This window comes from Carica papaya, chromosome 5 (assembly GCF_054855325.1).
Source record: "Carica papaya isolate Zhongbai chromosome 5, ASM5485532v1, whole genome shotgun sequence".
Lineage (NCBI taxonomy): Eukaryota > Viridiplantae > Streptophyta > Magnoliopsida > Brassicales > Caricaceae > Carica > Carica papaya.
The window spans coordinates 37,557,636-37,584,930 of NC_142313.1; the positions used below are offsets into that span (position 1 = coordinate 37,557,636).

The 27,295-nt window shown below is 32.0% G+C and overlaps 3 protein-coding genes across 6 annotated transcripts; 1 reads left to right on the forward strand and 2 right to left on the reverse strand.

Moving 5' to 3' along the window:
• The first annotated feature begins 1,507 nt into the window (after positions 1-1,507).
• LOC110807577 (protein FAR1-RELATED SEQUENCE 6-like) lies at positions 1,508-7,682 on the forward strand. Of its 2 annotated transcripts, none has more exons than XM_022032744.2 (2): positions 1,508-1,950; positions 5,460-7,682. In XM_022032744.2, the coding sequence occupies exon 2, from the start codon at positions 5,460-5,462 to the stop codon at positions 7,458-7,460; it is 2,001 nt and encodes a 666-aa protein (XP_021888436.2). In that variant the 5' UTR covers positions 1,508-1,950; the 3' UTR covers positions 7,461-7,682. The 2 variants fall into 2 exon arrangements, with proteins under 2 accessions (XP_021888436.2, XP_021888435.2); XM_022032743.2 differs by having other exon boundaries at positions 1,509-1,946.
• Positions 7,683-10,229: 2,547 nt separating this feature from the next.
• On the reverse strand, positions 10,230-10,760 carry LOC110807579 (uncharacterized). The gene has a single exon (XM_022032749.2). It carries the CDS (start codon positions 10,758-10,760, stop codon positions 10,230-10,232), a length of 531 nt encoding a protein of 176 aa, XP_021888441.2.
• A 678-nt stretch (positions 10,761-11,438) lies between these two features.
• Positions 11,439-16,167, reverse strand: FRS6 (FAR1-related sequence 6). Of its 3 annotated transcripts, XM_088220695.1 has the most exons (3): positions 15,899-16,167; positions 15,667-15,708; positions 11,439-13,712 (listed from the first exon to the last, which is right to left on the reverse strand). In XM_088220695.1, the coding sequence occupies exon 3, from the start codon at positions 13,653-13,655 to the stop codon at positions 11,652-11,654; it is 2,004 nt and encodes a 667-aa protein (XP_088076821.1). In that variant the 5' UTR covers positions 13,656-13,712; positions 15,667-15,708; positions 15,899-16,167; the 3' UTR covers positions 11,439-11,651. The 3 variants fall into 3 exon arrangements, with proteins under 3 accessions (XP_088076821.1, XP_021888432.2, XP_088076822.1); XM_022032740.2 differs by lacking the exon at positions 15,667-15,708; XM_088220696.1 differs by lacking the exon at positions 15,667-15,708 and having other exon boundaries at positions 11,439-13,729.
• Positions 16,168-27,295: the final 11,128 nt, after the last annotated feature.

The window sequence follows — 27,295 nt, forward strand, 5'->3', positions numbered from 1 at the left end:
TCGAAGAGTGTATCCCCTCTTATAACTTTTTGAGTTTCTTCTTGTACTTTGTATCCATGTGAGAGAGTTAAAGTTTTTTATTGTATGTACTTTGGGATTTGCAAGGAGTAGTGTGATGACCTTTTGGTTAAAAAAAAAAAAGTTGAGTATTTAAGAAAAATACTTGAATGATGAAACTAAACACTTTAAATTAGCATTTGTAAAATGTGAAGTTCAACACTTAAAAACTAAATACTTGTAAGAATTTGATAAAATAGTAAAAATACTCAAGTAGTTGACTTAAAGAGATGACATAGGTGCACGTGAGTGACGAGGACGAACCTCGCTAAAAATCGAGTTTACAAATTCTCATCCCTTATCTCTTAAATTTATATATTGAATTTGATTTACAAGTTATAAATTGATTTTTATTTGAGTAATAAGTTTGATCTTGTGTATTTATTTAATTTAATCTTTTAATATATTTGAATTCATTATCATAACATAAATTATATTTATTGAAAATATTTAATAATTATTCATCTTATCATAAATTTAAAAATACTTAATTTAAGAACTTAAAACATCAATCAAGTTATTTTCTTGAAATATTCATCACTTGTTGGGTTGTACTAATTATCTCTGTATTATTATTATAATTATTATTGTAAGTTAAAATTAGTTAAATTTTTAGAAACCTAATTCACCTCCCTCTTGGGTTGCCTCATACATTTTGGGCAAACAAATGAGTTAATTTTATTTATAAAATAATATTTAATTATCTTTTATTCTTCAAATGCATAACAAGGAATATCACATGGAATGAAAAAATTATTTTGTGTTGGGTAAAAATAATTGTATGAAATGTTATAACTTGAAAAGTAGGAAACTGTTTTGTTTGATTTAAATAATTATGGATATTGAATTAATAAAAAATAATATAAGAATTATTTATTTCTTAAATAATATTAATTGAATTATTTATTTGTTTGCATATGTAATTATAAAATATCCTACATTAACATTAAAATATTAAAATTTTATTTATAAAAATCAAATTATAAATATGAATGTCAAAACAAAATTAAAATTACTAAATGTTAATAAAATTTTAAAAATTAAATATATATTTAAATATATTTAATTTGCTCGTTAATATGGAATAATTGGAGTAAAAGAGCATGAATCTAACAATCATGATGAAAAGATCATAGAGGAAACCCTCTCTCGAGATCATCAAGAAAGCATATGTACTCTAATTTTGTTTCGAATAAAATTTTATTATTATTATTATTATTATTAGTATTATTAATGAATTATTTATTATTATTATTTAGCACGGTTATTATTTTAGCCATTATTATTAGTATCATACCAAAAAAAAGATTTAAAAAATAAAAAAATAAAAAAACAAAAAGTAAAAAGAACACGAAAGTAAAAGAGAGAGAAAGTTATAAAAGGAGGAGGTCCGGCCCATTTCAGGCCCAAGTCAGGCCTACTCTCTTCATCCCCTCTCTTTCCCATTGTCTCCCTTCTCTTCTCTTCCCTTCTTCTTAAAAACCAGAAGAATGAATCTCCATGAGAGGAAAAGGGAATGGATCCGATTTGGTAAGCCGGAAAACAAGGAGTCTTGGCAGTCTCAACAGAGGGAATCGACTGAAGAGAACGACGCTCGAGGACATCATTTTACTGGAGGTCTGTTGAAGAAGAAGAAGAGAGCATTCAAGTCCTCTAGAAAAGGAATAACCGAGGGCTTCTTCGAGTAAGAGTGGCCGAGAGCTTACAGGAAAGAAAACCTAGCGCCTCTTCCTGTTTCCTTCAAGGGAACAACTAGAGTGAGTGAATAAAGCAAAAGAGAGAAGGAAAACGGAGGTGAAACAAGCGACGGAATTGAAAGGGAAGAACAGAATAGCGAACAAACAGAATGTGAAGTTACATAATTCCATTATTAGGCTGACTCATTTATGGTAGGTAAATTTCTGTGGAACTTAAAGATTTTATCACTGTGTGTTTTAGTGATAGCTCAATGGCATGGCTTAATTGGTGAGAACTTAATGTGATAAACGGATTTTATGACTCTACATAAATCCAAAAAAATGCTGTGAACATGTTGGTTCCTACAAGTTTATGAAAGAGAAAGAGTATGTTGATATAGTCCGCAAACTGATAAACATGAAGCTCTTTGATGGAATTACAAGAGGATGTGATCCGCTGTCATTTTTGTGCTTGAGGCAGGATGACGCTTTAATTTAAGCAGAATTATCTATTAGATGCAATTCTTGGGTGGTAAATACAATTTGTTTGAGTTTGATATGCAAAGCATTCCAGATTCCTTTTTTCCTGCCTTAATAGACTTGGCTCCTACATGCAAATAAAGCCTGCTAGAGTCAAATTCCATCGCTCCAATTTTAATATCGAGAGTGTGTCTTGTTCACTGTATCCTGCTTTAGAATTCTGTCCCCTTTTGTTAAAAATAAAAATATAGTTGTCTTTTTGCTAAGATTTTCATTTTTGCTAGGTTCATTTGTTGTGCACTTTTTCATTTCTTATCCAACAACAAGATCAGTTTATGAAAAATAGATTTCTTGCTGTTTAGGTCTCGGGATTAGTATTTAATCATCTTCAAGCAATTGTTGCATATGTTGCATATGTTGCAAATGCATGAGAAATAGGCTGCCAAGTTTCTGTTTGACACACAACAGTTTTGGTGCATTTTTCCTGCATTGGTCATTCTGCTCCCATTTGGAGTTTTTTCCCCTTACCAAGTATTGCATATTTGTTTCTGAATCGGTTTTGAAAAATGGCAGAAACTCCTTCCTGCTGCAAATGAGAAACCTCTAGAGAATGTAATTTTGAAATGTTGGATCCTGAGGTCAAAGTTCTGGTCCAGATCAGAAGTTTTTGGCTTCTGGTTTGATAGCTTTGAGTCTTGATCTGCTGTGAGTCTGCCTAAAGATTTTTTCAAAGGGTCAGTTTTGGTGTGTTGCCCGCCCGCATGAAGTTTTTAAATCTGTTGCGAGCCTGATCTCTAAACCTGCTTCCCAAAAAAATGCATCTTGATGCCAGGATCTTAGTGCCAGAATCAGTATATGGAAGCAATGCATTATGAAAATTATGTTATGAAAAGTGGCATTGTTTCTCTGTTTCTTTCTGGAGTGTCTTGCAGACCTTGTTTGCTCTTTGATTATGTTTATTATTATTGTTGTTATTATTGCTGCTATTATTATTATTATTACTATTATTATTCTTTGGGTTCCTTTTTCTTTTTCTCTCCTTTTCTGTTTGGGGCAAATACTTTCCATTTTTCCTAGATCTTATTGTTACTGGAGTATGTTTCTTTTGATCATGTTTTGAGGTCCAAAAGTGAGCTAAAACCAGTTGACAATTTCCTGCCAAGGTGTGCATATCCTCTCTTTTTGCCTCTTGGTCACTGTTTTCTCTAAATCCATGGCTGTTTACGAGTTTCAGATGAGAAAAGTGAACTGATTGGATGGGTCTTACTCTGGAAAGTTCATTTTCTGGTTTATATTCATGTTTGGTACCTTAGACATAGAAGTCACTGGAGAATCTTCTTTTTTTAATTATAAAAATGTTTATCTTAGACATTGTTAATATGCTATCCAGAATTTGAATGCTAACATTTGTTTGATATTAATGACTTGATCATAAATGAGAAAGTTGGCTTGGGTCGGAAATGGCATTATTAGGTAATCCACCAATGCCGTTTCTTGAGCTTTTGGCATGATTAAATGTTCAACCTTCTTATAAACGAGGAGGAATCATCTTAGGGTCCTCAAGAGGTCACATTGTGCTTGTTGAGTTTTTTTTTTTTTTTTTTTTTTTTGTGTGTAAATTGAGTGTATTTACTTTTGCTTCTTGGACTATTCCGTTATCTATTATCTTGCAGATCTTGAATTTTTGTCTAAAAATTAAAATCTAACTGTATACCAAAAGGTGGTGCCTAACACCCTACCACCTTGTAAAATTTTGACCCAGAATCTGGATGAAAATCAGTGCATATTTTTGGCTTCTAATGTTACATATAATAGCAGTTGTGGTGACTCTTCCTATCTTTCTGAAAATAAAATCAAATGTTCATGGACCGTTTTCAACTCTCCTCCTTTCCTATCCTTCACCAATCTTTGTCCTTGAGCTCTTGTCCTCCCCTTTTCCTTCCCTTCCCTTCTTCTTCCCCCACTTCCCTCCTGTCAGAACCCATGCAATGCAGTGGCAAATGGACTCTGCGAAAATTTAATTTAATTTTTAAGAAAGAAAGGGAGAGTCAGCGCTAACCTTATTATAGGCAAGATTAGACGCGAAAAATATGCACCAGTCTTTATCCAGATTTGGGCTTGAAATTTTAGAAGGTTGGAAGGTGTTAAACACCCATCTTGTGGTGTAGATTGTGATTCAGCTTTTAATTTTTAGACTAAAAATCAAGGACTGTAAGTTAATAGATAAAACACTACTAGCCTCTAACAATATTCTCGCTTAGAAACTAATATGGCTATGTTTGGCGTAGTGGAATAAGAGTAATGGATTCAAAATTGCATAAATTGATGGAATCTAGAATATATTATTCAAATGCTTCTTGAAATTTTCTACAAGCTTGAGTTTTATGTATTTCTAATAAAATTTTTAGGGACTAGTTAAATAGGTCTAAATTTCTAGCTGTTTTTGATAGAATTTCTAAATTTGTTCCAAACAACCTATATAACATTGTTATTCCCTAATCTGGGAACTGTGTTGTTGAGTACCTTGGTATTTTGGGGTGGTGCTTTTACTTCACGGAAGTATAAGTTTCAGTTGAACAAGGGAAATTGTATCACATTCAGGAAAACATTATAATATTTCCTGAAGTAATAGATCCAATGCTGTGGCTCAAATAGTCAAATTCTTTCTTTTGAAACTTGTTATAGCTGTATCTACTAAAGGTTGTTCTTTGTTGCAGTTATTTTACCGTCACTGCAGAAATGAGTTTTTTTTCCCTTAAATTAAATAGGGAAGAGTTATTTTATTACTTTCATGACCTAATCGAGATATGCAGTTTTCTTTTGCAATATTTCATTACAGGTCTCTTGTTGTGCCTATTTAATTCCTTTGGTTGCATTTGCTGCAAAATAAGTGTTACGGCAATTGAAATTGATCCAGTTGCAGTAACTGGTGACTGGAATTTGATTAACTGTTGCAGTAGTGCTTAGGTTCTTTATAATTTTGTTCTCATGGGTAAAGAAAGGGCTATACATCAGCTTAAGTTGCATATTTCTTGAAGAACCTATTAACAGGCTCAGGTTGGAGGAATGTATTTTCTGTAGGGTGTCCTTATTTTTATTAATCACAAGAGAAAAGAGATACAATATTTATGATCTTTAAATAAAATGTTTGGTTGTGGAGTCATTACTTGTTTATTTCTCTTATTCTCTCTCTCTCTCTGTTTCCTCCCTGGTTTTGCTAACATTGTTAATTCAATTCTCTCTTAGATGGATGAAGTTTCTCTTAACACTGAGCCAATCGATGATGATGTTGATGAATTTGAAATTGAAGGAGACTGTGGAATAGTAGAATATGTCGGTCAAACTAGTGTAATTCAAGGAGAGAATCCGCTGCCTCCAGCTGTTGGAATGGAATTTGAGTCTTACGAAGATGTATATTTCTTCTACAACTGCTATGCCAAGGAACAAGGGTTTGGTGTCAGAGTAAGCAACACATGGTATAGAAAGAGTAAAGAGAGATACAGAGGAAAACTCAGCTGCAGTAGTGCAGGCTTCAAGAAAAAGAGTGAAGCAAACCGACCAAGACCAGAAACCAGGACTGGCTGTCCTGCAATGATAAAGTTCAGGTTGATGGAAAATAGAAGATGGAGAATTATTGAGGCTGAGCTTGAGCACAATCACTTGATTAGCCCAGCAAGTGGAAAGTTTTACAAATCCCATAAGCACATAGGTATTGGAACTAAAAGAACATTGCACTTAGATGGTCCGGAAGAAGCACAAAAGATTAGGCTCTTCCGAACGATGGTTGTTGATGCAGAGAACAATGGGGCTATAGATGTTGATAATAGAGAATTCAGCAATGATGTTCACTACAACCAATTGAAGCTCAAGGAAGGAGATGCTCAAGCTATTCAAAATTACTTTTTGCACTCACAATTGATGGATCCTAATTTCTTCTATGTGGTTGATATCAATGAGAAAGGCTATTTGAGGAATTTGCTCTGGATGGATGCAATGTCTAGGGTTGCATATCATTATTTCAGCGATGTAATTATGATTGACTCTTCTTGTTTGACAAACAAATATGAAGTCCCACTTGTATCATTTATTGGAGTGAATCATCATGGACAGTCTGTGCTCTTGGGTTGTGGTTTGGTTGCCGGGGAGACTGTAGAATCATATACATGGTTGTTTAGGGTGTGGCTCACCTGCATGCTAGGACGCCCCCCGCAGGTTATCATTACTGATCAGTGTAGAATTCTAGACACCACTGTTGCAGATGTTTTTCCTAGAGCTTGTCATTGTCTATGTTTATCACATATCACTGGTAAAGTTCCTGTGAAGCTGGGAGGTTTTTCTGATTATGAAGCAATTAGAACAGCATTGAATAGAGCAGTTTATTATTCTTTGAGGCCAGAGGAATTCGAAACTTTATGGGAAGATATGATCCAACTGTATGGAATTAAGGATAACAAATGGGTTCAAACATTATATGAAGATCGTAAACGGTGGGTTCCAGTTTATCTGAAGGATACATTTCTGGCTGGAGCATTTCCCACCCAGCAAAATGAGGTTGTGGTTTCATTTTTTGAAGGTTATCTTGATAAACATACCTCATTGAAAGAGTTTTTAAATAAATATGATCAAGGCTTACAGACAAATCGTCAGCTAGAAGTCTTGGAAGACATGGATTCAAAAAATACGAGTGTTATGTTGAAATCAAGATGTTATTATGATTTGCAGATTTCAAAATTGTACACGAATAACATAGTTAGGAAGTTTGAAAGAGAGGTGGAAGGAATGTTTTCATGTTTTAGCACAAGACAAGGACATGTTGATGGCCCAATCGTAACATATGTTGTAAAGGAAGAGGCTGAGGGTGACGGAAATAGAAGAGAAACGAGGGATTTTGAGGTTTTGTATAACGCGACCGAGATGGAGGTGGCCTGCATTTGTGGTTTGTTCAATTACAGGGGGTATTTATGCAGGCATGCGCTCTATGTGCTTAAGCAAAATGGCATCGAGGAAATCCCATCTCAATATATTCTTCCGCGGTGGAGAAAAGATATCAAGCGTGTTCAAGTTCTTGATCAAAGCTGCACTAGTATTGATACTAATAATCCAGTGCACAGGTATGATCATTTGTACAAATGCATTGTGCAGGTTGTTGAGGAAGGAAGAAAATCTCAAGATCGATACAAGGCTACGCAACAAGCATTAGATGACATAATGAGCAAGCTTCATCTTGTGCAAGAGCATCAAGTGTAATGTACATTTAGATTTAAGGTAGTAGCATATATATATATATATATATATGTTTGTTTTGTGTATTAAGTTACTAAATCTGGCCTCTTTGTTGAGCCAAAACACTTTTATTTAAGCATGCATAAGGAGGACTAACCCCTCTTGGGATCCTTACAAGGATTGAATTGTATGTTGACTCTGCTTTTGCACAGAGAAATAAAAAGGAGATAAAGCATGTATATAGAACTGTGGCAGGGATTTCTTATTGATATGATGAAAAACTTGTGGAAACTGAGGGGAAGAATAGAGGAAAGAATATGGTCTAAGAATATGTTTTGTTTCAATCCGTGCAAGAAAAAGATTTATGTAGAGCTCGACAAGGTGCCTCAGGGTAATTTCAAAAGGCGATGTCTACTTGGAATGAATGGAGGGGGAAGAGCATACCTGTGAGATACAATGGCTTCTAAACCGAAATATGAGATCTGCCATTGAATTGAAGTTGATGACGAATGAGGACGTGTATGGTATCAGAAATATACAATGCTTCAAAATTGTGTGCAACACTTGAACAAATTCTGATTTTAAAAGGGGCTTAAATTATTAATAATAAAAATGATTAGAACAAAATAGATTTGTGAAGGAAAAAGCTAAAGTGAGGGGAAGCGGGAAGCATCCAGCGAAATGTCAAGAAATGAAATTAATAGGACAAGAGAGAATAATGAAACTGAGGAATTTGATACCTAAGTTAAGAATTTTAATAACAAACTTGACAATTTAAGAGGGTTACAAATAGAAAATACATAATAACGAAATAAAAAAATATATATAAAGAGAATAAAATATTTAGTTAATTGAAGGATAATCTATAAATCTGAAACAAAGAAGTAAAATAAATTAAGAAATTTTAGTAAAAAAATAAGATAAAAATGAATTAAGATATAATAACAAAAATGGTAAGGTAGAAACAAATATTAAGATAGGAAATGAGGAAACTTTAGAATAATTATAAGAGAAAGAGAGTTGTGGATTGTGAGAAAACTCAATTTGTTTAATCGTATATTAAGGAGGGAGAATGTATATGTATAGCTGAAATTCGACCGAGATATGTGGTGTACCCCACTCATGGATGGATGATATGAACCTAATTCAGATGTAGATAAATATGTGTGATGTGATGTGGGTCCCCTAGTGAATGCACTGTCCATGTAGTGAGGGAAATTCTTTGTGTCTTGCCCTAATACCAATATGAACGACATCGTAAATAAAATGTGTTATGAACCCTATGTGTAAAAAAATGTATGAGAAATATATAAACGTGTATGTGTTAAGTCTATGACTTGTGAATGTGTATATTAGGTAAGTCCTTATGAGATGTAATTTAAGAAATAAAAGAACACCATTATACATAAGTACAGATAAATAGAAAATATAATAAATATTATAAAAAGATACAGGAAAAGAAAATGACTAAAAATAATCAGTTTTAATTAATTGATATGATATTTTAAGAATATATACACTATAATAGTTAAAATACAAAGGAGAATAATATGAAAAAAATGATAGAATATTATTAAAATCAGTTCACAATAAAATAGTATAGTGTTATGAAATTTTTAGTAATTCATGGTAATTCTTTCTAATGTAATGCATTTATTGCATGACTGTGTGTTGCTTTTATGTTTGCATGCCGAAGCACTAGTTTATACTTACCAAGCAAGTGAAACTCGTTCAAACTCATCCTGGTGTTCTACAAATCTGATGAATTTAGGGCAAGTGCAAACCAATGAGGGACAAATAAAAGAGCTTGAGTCAGGATTAGATATTCTGTACTTAAAAAGTATTGTCATATTTTGTTAAACTCTATTTTTCTTCGAACCTCACAGTATTATAATTATTATTACATTATACTGCAAGAAATAGATAATTACTTTTATAATACAGTTCGAAGAGTTGTAAGAATGGATCTTGGCGAGAACAATTTTTTTCCACAGGATGTCATACTGATCAGTGAAGTACCATGGTCAGAAGACAACCTCTTGATAAGTTTCTTTCGGTGAATACACTGTGAAATCAAGATATTTTCGTGCACGTTACAAGTGCCTCCCATTCTCTCTCTCTCTCTCTCTCTCTCTCTCTCTCTCTACGTATGTTTATATATACGCGTTGATAGATAAATAGTGTATATTTGTGTGTGTATATACTTTAACATTTTTAAGAAGATGAAGAACAATAAGATGGCCTAGCCTGATGGTTATGTGGGTAAGGGTTAAAGTCAGCGACTATGCAGCCAGCTTTGACAAAAATTCCTTTTTTTAAGTTGAAAGCAATATATATATATATATTTTTTTTGGGGCATGGATTTACTAAATTTGCTAAGAAAATAGAATAATTTGCAAGTATTCCAATTGAAAATGGACGAGAAGAGCATGGCCCTTATCATGGACGCGAAAATTATCACCCTTTTCAATAATTATATATAAAAATCTCACTAAAAAATTATGTATAAAAAGCTTTTATACTCACAGCTCGTTTACTGAAACAAAAATATAAAAATGAAAGATCAAAGCATAAACTTCTGAATTTACTATATCATTCCTATCAGCAAGACGTAACATATATATTCATTACCACACCAGACACCTCCAAGTTCCTAAATGACTTCAACCCACATAGATACATGCATGCATAGATGCATACAGAGACACAATATATGTTTAATTACTAGCTAATCCACATGCACACTCGCGCCCAAATACATATATATATATATATATATATAAATATTATGTATCAGGTAAAGAAAAATTTTCCACACTCGAAAAAGCTGTGAGCCAAAAAAGTAACAGCCTGAATTTGCTCCATACTCAAATTCCCAGCGCCCCAATTTCCCATCATAACACTCGATGGCTTGGATTCGACCTTAATCTCAAGAGCAACTACCAAAGAAAATAAGAAAGGGTCAAGCTCAATCACATTCCTACAAACAATCCCATAATCCTTTTCAAGTATTGCCAGGCTCTCCCATATTCCAACAAAGTGAAATAGTGGAGCAGAAAGAAAACTAATCAAGGAATCAGGAATTGAATCCATGTTGGTAAGTTGAATTATGATGCACCTAGACCCTGAACATAGCGTCAGCGTCGCAGCCTTCATTTCGCCGGTGACACCAGAACGAGCAGACCTCACATCCAGGCCGATCAATGGCGTGACATGGTTGCAGGAGAGAACGAGCTCAGTAATGTAGTCGTCGGTAAAAGTGGCGCTGTTTGTCACCGTGGTTTTCACGGTGACTCCACAAGAAACAATATTATAAGTAGCCATTTTTGGTTTGATGGAGTTTCGGGGTATACCCATCGTTTCATCTTGTGGGGATTTATATGCTGTGTCGAGTCGAGACAGGTTTAGACTCTTAGGGTTAACTCTTTGGAAATACAATATCATTTATTTAAGGTACGTATTTACTACTCTTCTCATTATCCAGAAATGGAAAAGCCCAAGCACTAATCAACACCAGTTTCACTTTTCCAATGCATACACCACGGGAGTTCTAACCGTGTTAGAATATGTATGTGTATATATATATATATTCTCTAATTCCCAATAGTATAAATTTAGTGACTGGTTCCATATATTATCACATAAATATTAATGATTTTTTTACTAAAGATTACAAATTCTTTTGGTTCATCAAAATATTTTTTAATTTCTAATTTTTAAAATTTATATGCATTTTATTTAAAAATAATAAAAATTAAATTAATAAAAAACATTAATTAAAATAATAAAATCAGAAATTTAGAAAATTCTTTTCTGTTTTCTAAAAAAATTATTTAATTTACCATTTGATTAAGTATACAATTCTTAGATAAGTATATGAACAAAAATATAAAAATACAAATAAAAAAAATCATGTACAAAATTTATCCCCATTTTCTATTATACCCACTTCATTATCTTTGCTTCCTCACCATTTGCACCAAATATAAGAGACACCCATCATAAAAGAATAATCTCCGATAGGCAAACTTATTCCTAATTAACATGTAGTATAGAACAATAAAGCACTAAAGTATCACATCTTTAATAGTTGAAAAATTAATAAGTCTTCTTCACTCTTCAAAAAAAGAAGAAAAAGACTTGGAATTGAAAAAAAAAAATGATGTATCAATTTTATTTACAGAAAAGGAAAGGCTTTTACCTTAATAGATTGAGTTATTCTTGCTTTTGTTCTACATCATGAACCCTATTTAATGACTCCATAAATGCCTGCAATGCAACCTTGTAATGATCTAAAGAAGTGACCCCTTCTTCCACTATTTGCAAGGCACTTCTGTACAATTGGTTAAACCACTGCACATAATCAATAGCATCAACATGACTGGATCCTTTATCAGGAATGTATACACGCTTGTAATCCTTTTTCCATCTTGGTAGAATGTATTTTGGCGGGATCTCTTCCACCCCATTAAAGTTCAGCACACACAATGCATGACGGCATAAATATCCGTAGAAGTTAAAGCAGCTGCAGATGCATCGAACCTCAGCTGCTGTTCTATTGTAAAGAACTTCAAAATCCCTTACTTCCCTCCGGTTTGCTTCACCTAAAACACGCTCCTTCACTAAGAATATTACAATTGGCCCATCAACATGTAACTGTGTTGTGCTAAAACATGAATACATCTCCTCAACCTCGAACTGGAACTTTTTGAACAAATCCCTCGTATACACTTTAGAGAGCTGCAACTCAAATGAACACCTTGTTTTCAATGTGGGGCTAGAGTTCCTTGACTCAATATCAGCAAGTGTTTCTTCCTTGTGCTTCTTTTGTAAAGCGAGTTCATATTTATCAAGAAATTCTTTTAAAGGTGTTTGTTTGTGCACATATTTATCAAAAAAAGGACCAAGGACCTCACCTAGTCTTAGAGCAGATATCCCCGCAAATACTGTGTCTTTTAAATAGACTGGAGCCCATTGAGCTCGATCTTCATATAAAGATTGAAGCCACTCATGATCACCTACTCCAAAATGCTGGACTATAAATCCCCAGGCCGCTTCAAATTCTATTACCTTCAGTGTGTCGTAAATTGCTTTAATCAATGCCTTTCTAATTGCATCATAGTTACGCAGTCCTCCTAATTTTTCTGGAATTTTCTTCATGATGTGTGACAAACTATAACGATGAAGAGATCTAGGAAAGACCTCTGTTATTGCAGACTGCAGAGTCTTGCAGCGGTCTGTAATAATCGTTTGAGGAAAGGATCCAGAGACACATTTAAGCCAGGCTTTGAACAACCAAATATATGACTCAGTCGTCTCACCAGCAAGCAAGCCACAACCAAGTAACACACTCTGTCCATGGTGATTAATTCCGACAAAAGTGACAAGAGGAATCTCGTATTTGCAAGACAAATATGTGTTGTCAATATAAATTATATCACCAAAGTAACCACAAGAAGCTCTAGAACGAGCATCAAGCCAGAATATGTTCCTCAAATGCCCTTCATCATTGAAATCCACCAAGTAAATGAAATTAGGATTGGTCAACTGCATACGACAAAAGTAGTTATAAATGGCCTGTGAATCACCTCTTTTAAGGTTGAGCTGGCTGGGATGGTGGGAAAAGTTCCTTACTTCTCTTTTATCAGAGTTTAAATTCCCATTACCCCCAGCATCAATCACAAGAGCACGGTATAGCTTGATTTTTTGCACCTCTGAATCGGAACTTGACTTTGACTTTCTTCTGGTTCCAGTGCTCATCTTCTTAATTGATTTATAAATCTTGTTACCAAGTAAGTGGTTGTGTTCTAGTGTAACTTCAAGAATCCGCCATCTTCTTGAGTCAACTAACCTCATCCTTATCATTGCAGGACAACCAGTTCTAGTTTCTTTCCTTATGCGATTAACATCCTTAATTCTTTTGAAACCCTGACTGCTGCAACAAAGTACTGCACCATACTTCTCTTTGCTATTCCTCTTGAACCATGAATTCTTCACTCTAACTCGAAATCCCACTTCCTTGGCATAGCAGTTGTAATAATTATACGCATCATCATATGATTCAAACTCCATGCCCACAGCTGGTGCAACAAATTCCTTTTTTTCCTCAACTAAATCATTCTTACCTTCAAGCACTGCTATTTCACCATTCCTTTCTCTCAGGCTTTCGTTGCATTCGCCATCAGAAGTTTGCTCACTGCTGACAGGAGCTTCTTCCATCTGCAGTAAGCATTCACCATAAGGCACTTGCTCGCTGCTGAGAGCAGCATCTTCTATCTGTGTACATATCAAGCCTTATATTTATATTATAGCCAATCAACATGATGAGAATAACAAAAGGTGAGACAATTTTCATTTTAAACTAAATCCCAGTAGACAGCAGCACATGTCAGCTAACCTCAGTGTGAAAAACCATTTATAATCAACATGATGAGAATAACAAAAGGTGAGACAATTTTGATTTTAAACTAAATCCCAGTAGACAGCAGCACATGTCAGCTAACCTCAGTGTGAAAAACCATTTATAATCAACATGATGAGAATAACAAAAGGTGAGACAATTTTGATTTTAAACTAAATCCCAGTAGACAGCAGCACATGTCAGCTAACCTCTGTGTGAAAAACCATTTATATAAATTCCTCTAACAAACCAATTACATAATCAAACCCTTAGTCAACCACACGATTGAAACAAATTGTCATCCTTAAGTTCTCATCCAAATCACCACCTTATAACCAATTCCTAATAACCTGAGGTACTAAACCATCATTTAATTCTTTGTTGAAACTGAGAGAGAATAAATTCCCCCATACCCTTACATAAGAGAGATGAAAAATGTATAACACATTCCAAAATTTTAACTTTTCTCATAGTTGAAACCCTCAATATTTGCATATCTGTAAAGCACTAGATCTTTATGTCTAAATAACAAACTCATTACTCAAGTATTCTCGTTCTCATTGACTTGGAAGTTTCTTTGTATTCTCATATGGCATTATGTACGCAAGAAAATGAAGACCTCTATCAATAGTTGACTGGAAAACAAAATAAAAGCTTTGAATCCAGAAGCATAAGTTTACATATTAGGAAAGTTAAATACAATCCCACTTAGTCTCACTAAAAACATAAGACAATTATGTTCTACATATGAATGAACCTGCGTGTGAGTCAAAGCAATGTGTGTCATAATAGTGGTACAAATTCCAAACCTCAAGCTTCCTTCTCCTTTTGGCGCATAAACAAATAATCGGTAAATCCTAATATGATCGCCTTTCTACTACTAATGTAGTGTCTACTGTCTCAATCTTGAATCTTGAATTTGATTGGATATTCAGATGAGGAATCTAATTAATAGTTGTGGAAAGGACAGAAGATACTTTGTATAAAGACTCATGAGTGTTCGGAATGCTTGGGCATTTATTTAATCAATATTAGATTAGATGGATAATTGACTTTTACTTTATGCAGGACAACAAAAAAATAGAAAGGGCAAAAGAATAAGTACATCAATATTAGATTAGATGGGTAATTGACTTAGATGGATAATCTCTTCTTCAACTTAAATTCTTGACTTAATAAATAAAGTTGCACAATGGCAATGAAGAAATACATCATTAATAAGCAAGGAATAGTACCAACCTATTTCCCTGCAACATTCGTATTTTTTATTTTTCAATGAATTTACATCTTTTACTAATGGAAATTTTTTTGATGTCTGATAGCTAACAGAAAAGGAAGTACTCACCTTACCCGGTAACACCTTTAATACAATTTTGGCAAATAAATACCTGGGGTACGAATATCGGATCACAATAGTAGCTGTACCATATGGAACCTATTCTCATACTATATTTGAGACTTTTACTAACTCTAAGAACACTAGTCATGAGCTTACACTCTTATAGCCAATGACCCAGTTCACTAAATATGGGGACACTTCAGAAATTCCATAAAATCTTGGGTGGGTATTCAGTATGCACCATCATGGCTTCTCTTCTTGAAAAAGTAAAAAACTCAATGCCTAGAAAATGTAAAAGAAGAACCCACCCAAAATCTCCAAACAAAATTCTTCAAACAATTTTATTCACCAACAGAAAAATATAACAAAGAAAGAGTCTAAAGCTGTTTAAGCTGGTTAGAGGATGGATTATCAACTATCTGATATTCAAATTAAATGCATTAAAAAAATTGAAAACACCTAGAAGATAGCAATTAAATTTTCCAACTTACTCAGAGCTATACGTTCCAATTCTTCTGGCTTTTCCCCAACAACTGGAACACAAAGATTAATTATACACTTATCTTCTAAATTCATTTCGATCAGTGGCATAAGTTGCTTCAATGGAGTTTCTTAACGTTGCCTCTAATGCTATCATTATTAACCATATCATAAACAAGAAGAAGTAATCTACCTATATATAGAGATTCAATTAAGAAGAGAAGAAGCCTGTAATTCAGGTACCTGGATTTCCCGGCTTCCGGTGTCACCTGTCTGCATTCGCTCTCCCTCTCTCGTCTCTCGGGTTAATCTTCCTCTCCTTCTTCTTCTTCTCGTCTGCAATTCTGTTTCTTTTCTTTCTGAAAATGGAGTTTGGGTCAAGCAAGGATGATCCGAGGACCCTGAAGTCCTAGAAGCGGGTGTAAACGGAGACTTAGAGAGGGAAATTTCAGTTTCTCTTCTCCTTCGTGAACGAAGAGCTTTGAGGGCACGACGGGTGACTTTAGTGTTTTCGGGTTTTGATACTATCAAGTTAGGTTTTTACGTGAAGGATCAGTTTCTGCGTTTTGATTGCGACACGTGTACACTAGCGATTTTTTAAACAATTGTACCCCAAAAGTCGAGAGTATGACAATTTCATTTTGGTAAATTTCATTTATTTTTTTAAAGATTTTGGTAAATTTATTGAGGTAAAAATACTAAAATGCTAGTTAAAATATTGGACTATATTATTTACTATTTAAAAATGTTTAAATTTTATTTTATAAATTTTTTTATTTAGATTGCCTTGAACTTTTAAATTAGTGTAAAAAAAAAAAATTTATTAAATAAAATTTAATGTCATTCGTGTTTTACCAACATGACACTTTTATGATCCTGACTTGTGAATACTGAAGAGAATAAATTTACATATTAAATATATTATATATGAAGAAAAATTAAAATATATTAATTTTTATTTTTTATTTTAAATATTATTTTAAATTAGTAACACTGTAATATAATTATTTATGTGGCACTGATAAGACATCCATGCATGCCTAATTAAAAAATAATATTTAAATTTGTTACGATGTTAGTGTTATGCAAACACCATATTAGTATAACGTAAATGATGTTAGAGTTTTTTTTTAATAAGGAAGGGCTTATTTGACACTAATTTCAAAGTTCACGAGCGACATGAACCAAAAAATTTACAAAGGTAAAATTTGAACATTTTAAAATAATAGAGAATATCCTAATATATATTTTTTACTTCTATTGTTAAATCATTATTTAGTACAAACTCCAAAAGGATAAATGATATATACCAAAAACAATAATATTTTTTTATTAGCATAATCAAATCCTTAATTTTAATTCGCAATATCTCTTAATCCACAATAAATAAGAATATAATCATGGTATTGTTTGGAATTATTTGAAGGATTATCAAATTTATACAAGAATCATCCTAAATGGTGGTTAAAAACATTTTTCAACACTATGAAATTGGCAAAAGCCATGTAGAAAATCGGTAGTTGATTCATCTAATACCGATTTTCTCCCACCATATAACTCAAAGAATTTAAGAAAAGTTAACAAATTAGTAATGACTCATTTTTAATACATGAAAAATTCTTATTTTTGCTTAGTTTTGCTCCTGCATCAAAGTTTTGAAAACACTCTCGATCTATGATGCAAGATGAAAGAATACAATATATATTATTTGATATAATTAGTGTGATTTAAATATTAGTAAATAGGGTATTTAATTTTATATTGGAAAAGAAGTGAGTGTGTTCCCATTTTGTGAGAATTAAATGAATAAGTGCTAGTATTTGAGAGAAAAATATATTTTAATTTTCAAAACTCTTAATATTGAATGCAAAAAAGAAAAAATTTCTTCGATTTGTTTGTTTAATTTATCAAGCAACACAATGTTAGTAAAATTCTAATTATTTGCAGGGGACCAAATTCAATTTAATATCAGAGAAGAAACTTTGTCCTACATTATATACTAATCCTCTTTAATTAACAGAAATGCAACGGTTAATACTTAAGAACAATGAGGAGAATGATATATCAATGCTTACATGGTTAGCTTTTTGACAAAGAAGACCAAATTCGATTTCCTTTAATGTCTTAAAAGGTATACATATTTATATATATCTATGTATCTTTGATTGATGTTATATATTTTATCCTTATTGCGCCTCTTATCATATTAATAACAGCTTTTTGGATAATCTCGGTGAAAATCTAATCTTGTTTATTACTAATAGTAATTAAGTCTAACCAATCTAAATTTTCAGATAATTTTTTTGTGACAAATTCTAACAACATAGTTGAACTGATTTTAATAAAACTTCGTTGATAGAAAATTATCAAAGTTGTTATTTCTACTCTAATGTATTGCATGAATAAACATTAAACACAGACCTTATCATTCTTCTTGCACAACGAAATCTTTTAATATAAATATAAAACGACAAAAATTTTAAACACTGCAAATCTAACATTAGTAACATCATAAATATTAAAATTAAATTGACTTAATCTTAAATATATATATATAATGTTTCAATGTATTTTTTAAACTCTTATATTTTTCGATGCGTATATTTGTTGTAGTCTTTCTAATGAGTGACCAGGTCAATTTAGATGCTAAAATTTATATATGACTCATGGCATATAAATCCTACCCGAGCTCTAAATTCCAATTCAATGTATGACACTAGAGAAGGTAGTTACATAAGTTTTCTTTGCAGATAAGGTTGCAATACAACTTCTCTATAACTAATAACGCCTTTATTAGAGAAGTAGTTACTTGAAATAAAAAAATAAATAAATGGAATCTGAACTATTCCTCATTCATATTTGCTACTTGTACCATAATTTAAATCAATAAGTCACATCTTTAATAGAGTTATCAGTGATGTAGGATTAATAATGTCTACATATAACACAAATTGTAACAACCCTTGATTTAACATCATAGTAAATCCAAAGTATAACAATTCTCATCTCTCGCCCATAAATTTTCGCATTAATTAAAAATCAAGAGAAGTATTAAAAAAATTAGTATACATATCTCTAGTCTGCACTGATGGAGTATACAGTGTGAGAAGCCCAACTATCATCTTGTGTTACTTAATGATTCGATTTAAAGATTTAAATATATAAACAACTAAAGTTATTTCGTGAATAGTCATGCTATTTGAAGTGTCTAATGCCCCATGTACTTTCATGTGCTTTATGAATCAAGTTTTCTAATAATTATCTATTTTGACGATATTCTTATCTTCTGTAAGTTTAAGAAAGAATACATCTTTCACTTATAACAAGTTATGAGAGTACGTCGCCAAAAAAAACTATATTAACCTAAAAAAATGTGCATTCATCACAACCAACATTGTGTTCCTTTGCGTCTCTTCCAAAATTGATCCAGAAAAAGTTAAAGCTATCCAAGAATGACTTACTCCCAAGATCTTACATGAAATGCAAAGCTTCCACAAGTTAGTATCTTTTTACAGGAGGTTTATTGAAGACTTTAACACTATAATAACAACCATTACAAATTGAATGAAGAATAAATATTTTATTTAGACAGGAATAATGTCTATATCTTTTGAGATTATCAAGAAGAAATTGACAGAAGCATCATTATTACATCTTCCAAACTTCACCAAGGTATTGAAGTGGTTTGTGATGCAAATTAAGTTGTAATGATGGCATACTTAGTTTGAAAAAATATCAGATAACTTACTTTACTATAAAGTTTAATATGTAAAACAATGATATATTACATACAATGAAGAATTTTATGTCATCATCCAAACACTTCAACACTGACGTTATTATCTACTTCAAAAAGAGTTTGTCTTCTCTCTAACCTTATGACGCTTAAATATATCAATTCTCATTGAAGATTTAGTCTTCGCCATGTAAACTAGGCAAATTTCTTACAAGAGTACACTTTTGTAATCAAACATAGGTAAGAGATATAGAATAAAATAGTAGATGCGTTAAGCCAAAAGACAATCACGTTTACCTCCATGGTTGTCCAAGTTGAATTTAATTTAGTTCAGACAAGTTGTTCATCCTTCAAGGATTTTGACATAATTTATCAAGACTTAATGGTGTAAATGTTATCCTAATTTTTCGTTGCATAATGGAAAAGTATTTAAAGGAACTTGTCTTTGTCTGCCCAACACATCTCTCCAACTAGAAGTAATATTGGAATTATATTCAGAAGTATAATTGGTCATTTTAGAAGAGATAAAACAATTGTTATGGTAGAAATCCATTTTACTGGTCAAGCATAAAAAGATATGTGACTCGACTAGTTGTTAGGTGTTATGTATGCCAAATCTACAAAAGGAAATAAACATAATACTAACTTATACACATCCCTACCTGTACCCCATGAGCCACAATCATATATAAGCACGGATTTTATACTTAGTTTACCAAAAATAACTAGAAGCCATGATTCAATATTTGTGGTAGTAGATCAATTTTCTAAAATGGCTCATTTCATATCATGTGCAACAACCCTTGATGCTTCTCATGTGGCCAAACTATTCTCAAATAAGTATTTCACTTGCATGTGCTACCCCTATCAATTATATTTAATTGTGATAGAAAAACTTTAAGTTATTTTTGGTGTACCTTGTGGAAGATGTTGCACACTCAGCTCAAGTATTCTACACAATTTCATCTATAAATTGATGGACAAACCAAAGTTATCAATAGGAGCTTGAGAGACCTTATTTAATCTTGTGCCTAATTGTGTTATCAATAGGGATTTTATTTCCTATTGCTAAATTTTCTTACAACAATTCAGTAAATTAGAGAACTAGAATTACTCTTTTTGAATGGGTTACAAGCATACAACCAAGGAAACTTATTGATTTGGCTCCCTTACCGCTAGATGCTTGTTCGAGCATTGAGATAGAAGACTTCGTTAAACATATACATGACATACATATAGAGTTTCAAGAATTAATCACCTTAATTAATGAAAGGTATAAATTTTTGCTGATTTTTTTTTTAAAAAAAAACTTGTTAACTTTAATAAGGGAGATATGGTTATGGTACCCCTTAGATTAACTCAAATGCGTATGTTATCAATTCACCAAAAGATACAAGTACAAGGTCTTTAATGTTGAAGATCTTACTTTATATCAACGAGATGACCTTGCACTTTCTCTTGATAGAGTTCCTATTCACTTGTCAGAGATTTCAAATACTAAGGACGAGATTGAATATATTGTTGATTATCAATAGGTAACAATAAAGAATGATATTTATTACAAGTTTATAGTAAAATGGAAATGTTGTCAAATTGACTGCCCTTTGATCAAAGAAGTTGACCTCAAGAGGCTAAACCATGTTATGTAAGTCATTCTATGATTTCAAGTTGATGAAGCCAAGCTTCCGTCCCACTCTCTCGAGAATAATTAATGACGCATAGCTATAATAAGATTTTATTTATTATTGGAGTATTTTCAATTTATTATTTAAGATTCTTATTAGAGTTAAGAATTTATTTTTTATTAATATTATCTTCTAATTTATAGTGTGATTAATATTATTATTTTTATTATATTACTATTTCATAATTTAATTCTCGTTAAAAAAAGATTATTAATAAATAGATTTGTAATTTCACTTATTATTCATTCAAGCATCCATTAATATTTTTTGTGAGAATTTTTCATAATTGATGTGTAATTCAATAAATCCTTAGATGTGATCTTTAAGAACCCTAATAATAATATTTAGGTGTTTTTTTCCAATTTCTTACTAGGAAAGTTAGCCCCAATTTGTCCTACATCACCAATTGTCCTTAATAAAAAGGCTTTACTAAATCTAAAGTTGTAATTTTCTGAATTTATTTCCAACTGATCTCCAAATTCAACAATAAAACCTTCAATTTCGAAATTCTTGTAAGATAATTTAAAATTCAACCAACATTTGTTCAAAGCCATTGAAATTTTTTTTAAAAAAGAATTCTCCTCTTTTTTATTTCTTATTCTTTGTGTTGTTACAATTATGATATATATATATGGAATTATCCTTATTCTAATAGGGTTCTAATTATATGAGATTACTAAATTATTAGAACTCTAAATAATAAAATATCTTATTTAACATAGTATTCTACTTAACATGAAATCCTTATTAACACTTTCCCTCAAGTTAGTGCAAATATATCACACATACTCAACTTGCAAACTATGTTCTGGAGAGATTGCATAGTCCTTTAGTGAAGATATTCATTATCTGATCACCAGAAAATACATAATATAAGCATAAGAACCCATCAACCACTTTCTCTTTTATGAAGTATCGATCAATTTCAATGTGCTTTGTCATGTCATGTTGAATCGGATTATGAGCAATATTAATGGTTGTTTTATTGTCGTAAAACATGGATAGTCTCTCCTTTTTAAGTAGTTTTAATTCTCTCATTAACTTTTGCAACCATAGTAATTCACATACTACTTGGGTTATTGGTCTATATTCTACCTTAGCACTAGAGTAGGCAACTACTAGAGTAGGAAATTACTGGAGCAAGCAACTACACTTGCCTCATTACTTTTTCATGCAACCAAGTTGTCTCATACGAGTGTGCGGTAACCTGTAGTTGATCTTCTATCATCCAAAGACCCAACATAATCGACATCTGTAAATACTTCTATATTAAAGTTTTTGGAAAAAAAATATACATTTTTCTGTAACAGATTTTAGGTATTGTAATATGCGGAAGACAACATGTAAATGAGTCTCGTGAGAATCATGCATGTACTGACTCACTAGACTAACTACATATGTTTTATTAGGTCTAGTATGTGAGAGATAAATGAGTCGTCCAACTAATCTTTTATATCCTCCAAGTCGACTGATGTACCACTATCTATTTATAGTTTGTAATTACTTTCAATGGGTAATTATATCAACTTGCAACACATCATACTAATCTCTTTTAGTAAGTTTAAGATATATTTTCTTTGATAAATGAAGATCGTTTTATTATATCTGACAACTTCAATTCTCAATAAATATAACAATTTTCCTAAATTTTTTATTTTAAACTCTTGAATAAAAAGTTACTTTAGTTAAGTCGTTTTTTTTGTATCATCTCAAGTCACCACAATATCATCTACATAAATAATGAGAATAGTGACATTACTCTTATGATGTTTGGTAAATAGGGTATGATTATCATTGCTTTGTTAAAATTTAAAAAAGATCATAACTCTTCTAAACCTTTCAAACCATGCTCTTGGATACTGTTTTAATCTATGTAAGGCATTTTTTAAATTGCAAATTTTTCCTTACATCCTTTCATCTTTAAATCCAGGTAAAATTTTTGTGTATACCTCTTCCTCTAAATCTCCATAAAGTAATGTATTTTTTACATTAAACTATTGTGGATCTCAATGAAGGTTAGTCGCGTAAGACATAAGTATTTTAATTGTCTTCATCTTCGCGACAAGTGCAAAGGTATCCAGGTAGTCAATTCCATATGCCTGAGTAGACCTTTTAACCGCCAATATAGTTTTGTATATTTCAATCAATCTGTCTGCTTTGTATTTTACAATGAACATCTATTTGCAATCAACCATCTTATTTCTATGTAGAGGTAAAACAAGGTCTCATGTTTCACCTTTTGTTAATATTTTTATTTCTTCAATCATGGTTTCCTTCTACCTGGGATCTCCTAAAACATCTCTCTAATCCTATGGAATAGACAGAGAAAATAGACAAGACAAAATATTTATAAGCGGGATATAGAGAGTCATGAAAAATAAAGTTAGATATAAGATATTTAGTGCAAGTCATCGTTCCCTTTTTAAATATAATAAGTTCATATGATAAACCACAAAGGAAAGATAACTCACCAGTATTTTCTTAAACCGAAGAAGATTCTTGACATAGAACAGACTACATGATGATTTTTTCTAACTTGTCTCTCCTTAAATATCTCTTCATGTCTGGTTTATGCAGACATCCAACATTGTCTTCTTAAGTAAGACCTTATGCAATAGAACTCTCATCTTGAATATAATTGTCAAGTGTTACCCAATTAGGTATCACCTATTCCTTCTTACTCTCCCCCTGAAGAGATGTTGGATTTGAGTTGAAGTAAGACTCGATCTTTTTCTAAAAGTAACATCTATAATCACAAAATATTTTCTAAACAGTGGATGATAACACTTTAGTTTTTTTGGATAGGAGAATATTAATAAATATATATTTGAGTGCTCTAAATTCTACCTTACTCACATTTCTAGCATGAATAAAACACATACATTCAAAAATCTTTGGGGAAACAATATAGAAATTTTTTCCTTACAAAACCTTCATAGGACTTTAAAAATTCAAAATTCGCAAAGACATTCTATTGATAAGATAAGTAGCTGAGAGAACTACATTTCTTTCAATAACTTTTAGGTAGATTCATAGTAAATATTAGTGACCAAATTACCTCCAGTATGTGTCTGTTTTTTATTTCAGCAATCTTATTTTATTCACTAGTGTAGACACAACTTGTTTGATGAATTATCTTATTTGACTTCAAGTAGGTACAGAACCTACTATTCATATATTTTATACCATTGTCAGCTCTCAGAATCTAAACATTATCACTAAATTGTGTGCATAATATTTTATGAAATGATTGAGCGCATGAAAATACATCACTTTTTACTTTTAACAAATAAATTCATGTTAATCTAGTATAACAGTTAATAAAAGTAACAAAGTATCTATCATCAGATCATCATATTCTAAGTAGATCCCCACACATTAGAATCAATAGTCATAAAAAGGTAAGTATTTCTATTATAACTCAAATGATAAGAGTTCATTTTATATTTAACAAGTTCGCATGTATCACAAAACAAATAATCCATAGAAGTTTTAAAAAAATTAGATATAATTTTTCTAAAACAAAAAATGAAGGATGTGCTAATCGTTGTATCATTGTAGTATTTTTATATTGACTTCTTTATTCCTAATGGTGACTTGATTCTCAATTAAGTTCTGATTTCTATCCAAGATATATATAAGTTATTTTACAGTCTACCAGTGTCAATCATTTTCACGGTTTAAAGATCCTGAAAGATACAATAATCAGAAAAAAAAAAATTCAATTTTACAATTAAGATCTCTAGTAATAATATTAATAGATAAAAATTGTCTGAAAACTAGACACATAAAACTGAAGATAATGTAATAGTATGGGTAAACTTAATGAAATTTGTTTCAGATACGAGAGTGTATAACCTATCTGCTATATGGACATTTTTCCCTTCAGTATAAGAAAAATATATTAGAAATTCTTTAGAAGTGCCTATCATATATTTGTTAGTTTCAGAATCTATAATCCATATATTATGAATGGAAATAGAAAGGAGATGAGCAATATTTGATTTAATCATATTTGATGTGTCAACAGTTGATGAAAAGTTAAGTTGAGTCAGAAGACACTTCAGGTTTTGAATCTCTTTGATTAAAAAACCTCCAACAGATGGTGAACTAAGTGTTTCCCTAACTTCAATAAAATTTACTTGAGCTCTCGTGATTCCACCTCTCATTCTCCCACGACCTCTATTTGGTTTTTCATGCAACTTCTAGCAAGTTTTCATAGTGTGTTTTGGTTTGCCACTTTAGTAACACTTTCGTATATATCTAGATTGATCAGACTGAGCAACTAATGTAGCCTTATCAACTTGTGCAATAAAAAGTATGACATTTCTTTTACTTTCTACTTACTGAACATAAGCATAAGTTTGTTCTAACGAGGGAATATGATCTTTATCAAGCACTTGTACCCGTATTTGATCACATTTGGTATTCAGACCAATTAAGAAATTATAAATTCGCTCATTTTCTATTAAGTTTTAAAATTTGACTACATATGTAGGGCAATCTGCTTGAAAGTCTTGATAATAATCTAACTCATGCCATAATCCATTTAGTTAAAATAAAAATTAAAAAAATAATCATCTCTCATTACTTTTTACTATGAACTTTATTCCAAAGTTCATAAATTTGGATCTCATTACCCATTTGTGAGCATGTAAGAGATGTTATATTCTATATTTTTTCGAAAATATTAAGTAACAGATATGTTATGACAATGTGAGGTTGCATAGAATTAATGAGTCATAACATTACTGAGGAGCTCTCAGAGTCCTGTCTATTATATTCTAAACTACTAACATCTGATTTCTTCACCTCACCAATAATGTGACCCTACAATCATCTAGATTTACTTAACAATAAACAAGATCTCGACCAAGTAAAATAATTAATTCCATCAAGATTTATATGACTAATTTGTAATTAGGGATTATCAAAACTAATAACACTCACATTTTTTACTTATGTCATTTTAAAGTACTAAAGACAAGAAAAACAATATGAGTAATAAAAATCGGACCTCCGATTCTGTATCAAAAGAGCCAAAAAAAGGACATAAAACTAGAATCAAATCTGTCTGGCTCTGCAAAAGCTCGGATTGGATAGCTAGGCTCAGGTGCGGACAGACCAGATCTTAATGGTTCAGTGTGCGGAATGGCTAGATTGGACGCCCCGTACGTGCAAAACTAGAATGGCACACTGGAGGAGATTTGGCTGGTCAATGCAGCACAATTCAGTGCATAACTGGAACAACGTGGCGTGCAGGAAGAGTACACGAGTTGTCTCCAAGTGCAGCTAGAATAGAGTGGCAGAGGACGCAGAACGACATATCTACCGAATGTGCGCAATTGCGTGGAAAAAGGCTGGAGATGCACGATTCAAGCCGGATCTCGCGCAGAAAAGGCCATATCTGCCTCGATCGGGCATTTCTGGCAGTATTCCAAAAATTTTCAGGCAAAATGGAATGATGCCGACGACGCATGTGGCTCATGCACGTGAAAAACAATCTGGTGTACTAGCCAGTGATGAGCGATGACTTCGTCTGAAGTGATGATAAGTTTAATTTTTTGATAGTTGAGCACTAACTCAATTTATTTTATTATTTTAGAGTTTTAAAAAAATCTAGAAATTATAAACTTAAAATACTTACTTTAGCTTTGATATTATGAAAATTTTTGAGAAAAAAAATATTCTCCTTTTTTATTTCTTATTATTTGTTTTGTTATACTTAGAATATATGTAGAAAATTATTCTTATTCTAATAGGATTCTACGTGGCGTGCAGGAAGAGCACATGAGTTGTCTCCAAGTGCAGCTAGAACAGAGTGGCAGAGGACGCAGAACAATAGATCTACCGAATGTGCGCAATTGCGTGGAAAAAGGCCGGAGATGCACGATTCAAGCCGGATCTCGGGCAGAAAAGGCCGTATCTGCCTCGATCGGGCATTTTTGGCAATGTTCCAAAAATTTTCAGGCAAAATGGAATGACGCCGACGACGCATGTGGCTCACGCACGTGGAAAACAATCTGGTGTACTAACCAGTGATGAGCGACGACTTCGTCTGAAGTGATGATAAGTTTAATTTTTTGATAGTTGAGCGATAATTTAATTTATTTTATTATTTTAGAATTTTAAAAAAACCTAAAAATTAGAAACTTAAAATATTTTTACTTTAATTTTGATACCATGAAAATTTTTGAAAAAAAAAATATTCTCCTTTTA

Excerpts from the sequence above, each read along its gene's own strand:
- LOC110807579 (XM_022032749.2), bottom strand. The coding sequence starts at position 10,760 with ATGGCTACTTATAATATTGTTTCTTGTGGAGTCACCGTGAAAACCACG.
- FRS6 (XM_022032740.2), bottom strand. The coding sequence starts at position 15,934 with ATGCAGACAGGTGACACCGGAAGCCGGGAAATCCAG. Across the intron at positions 13,713-15,898 it reads CCGGAAGCCGGGAAATCCAG|ATAGAAGATGCTGCTCTCAG; the intron begins GTACCTGAATTA and ends ATATGTACACAG.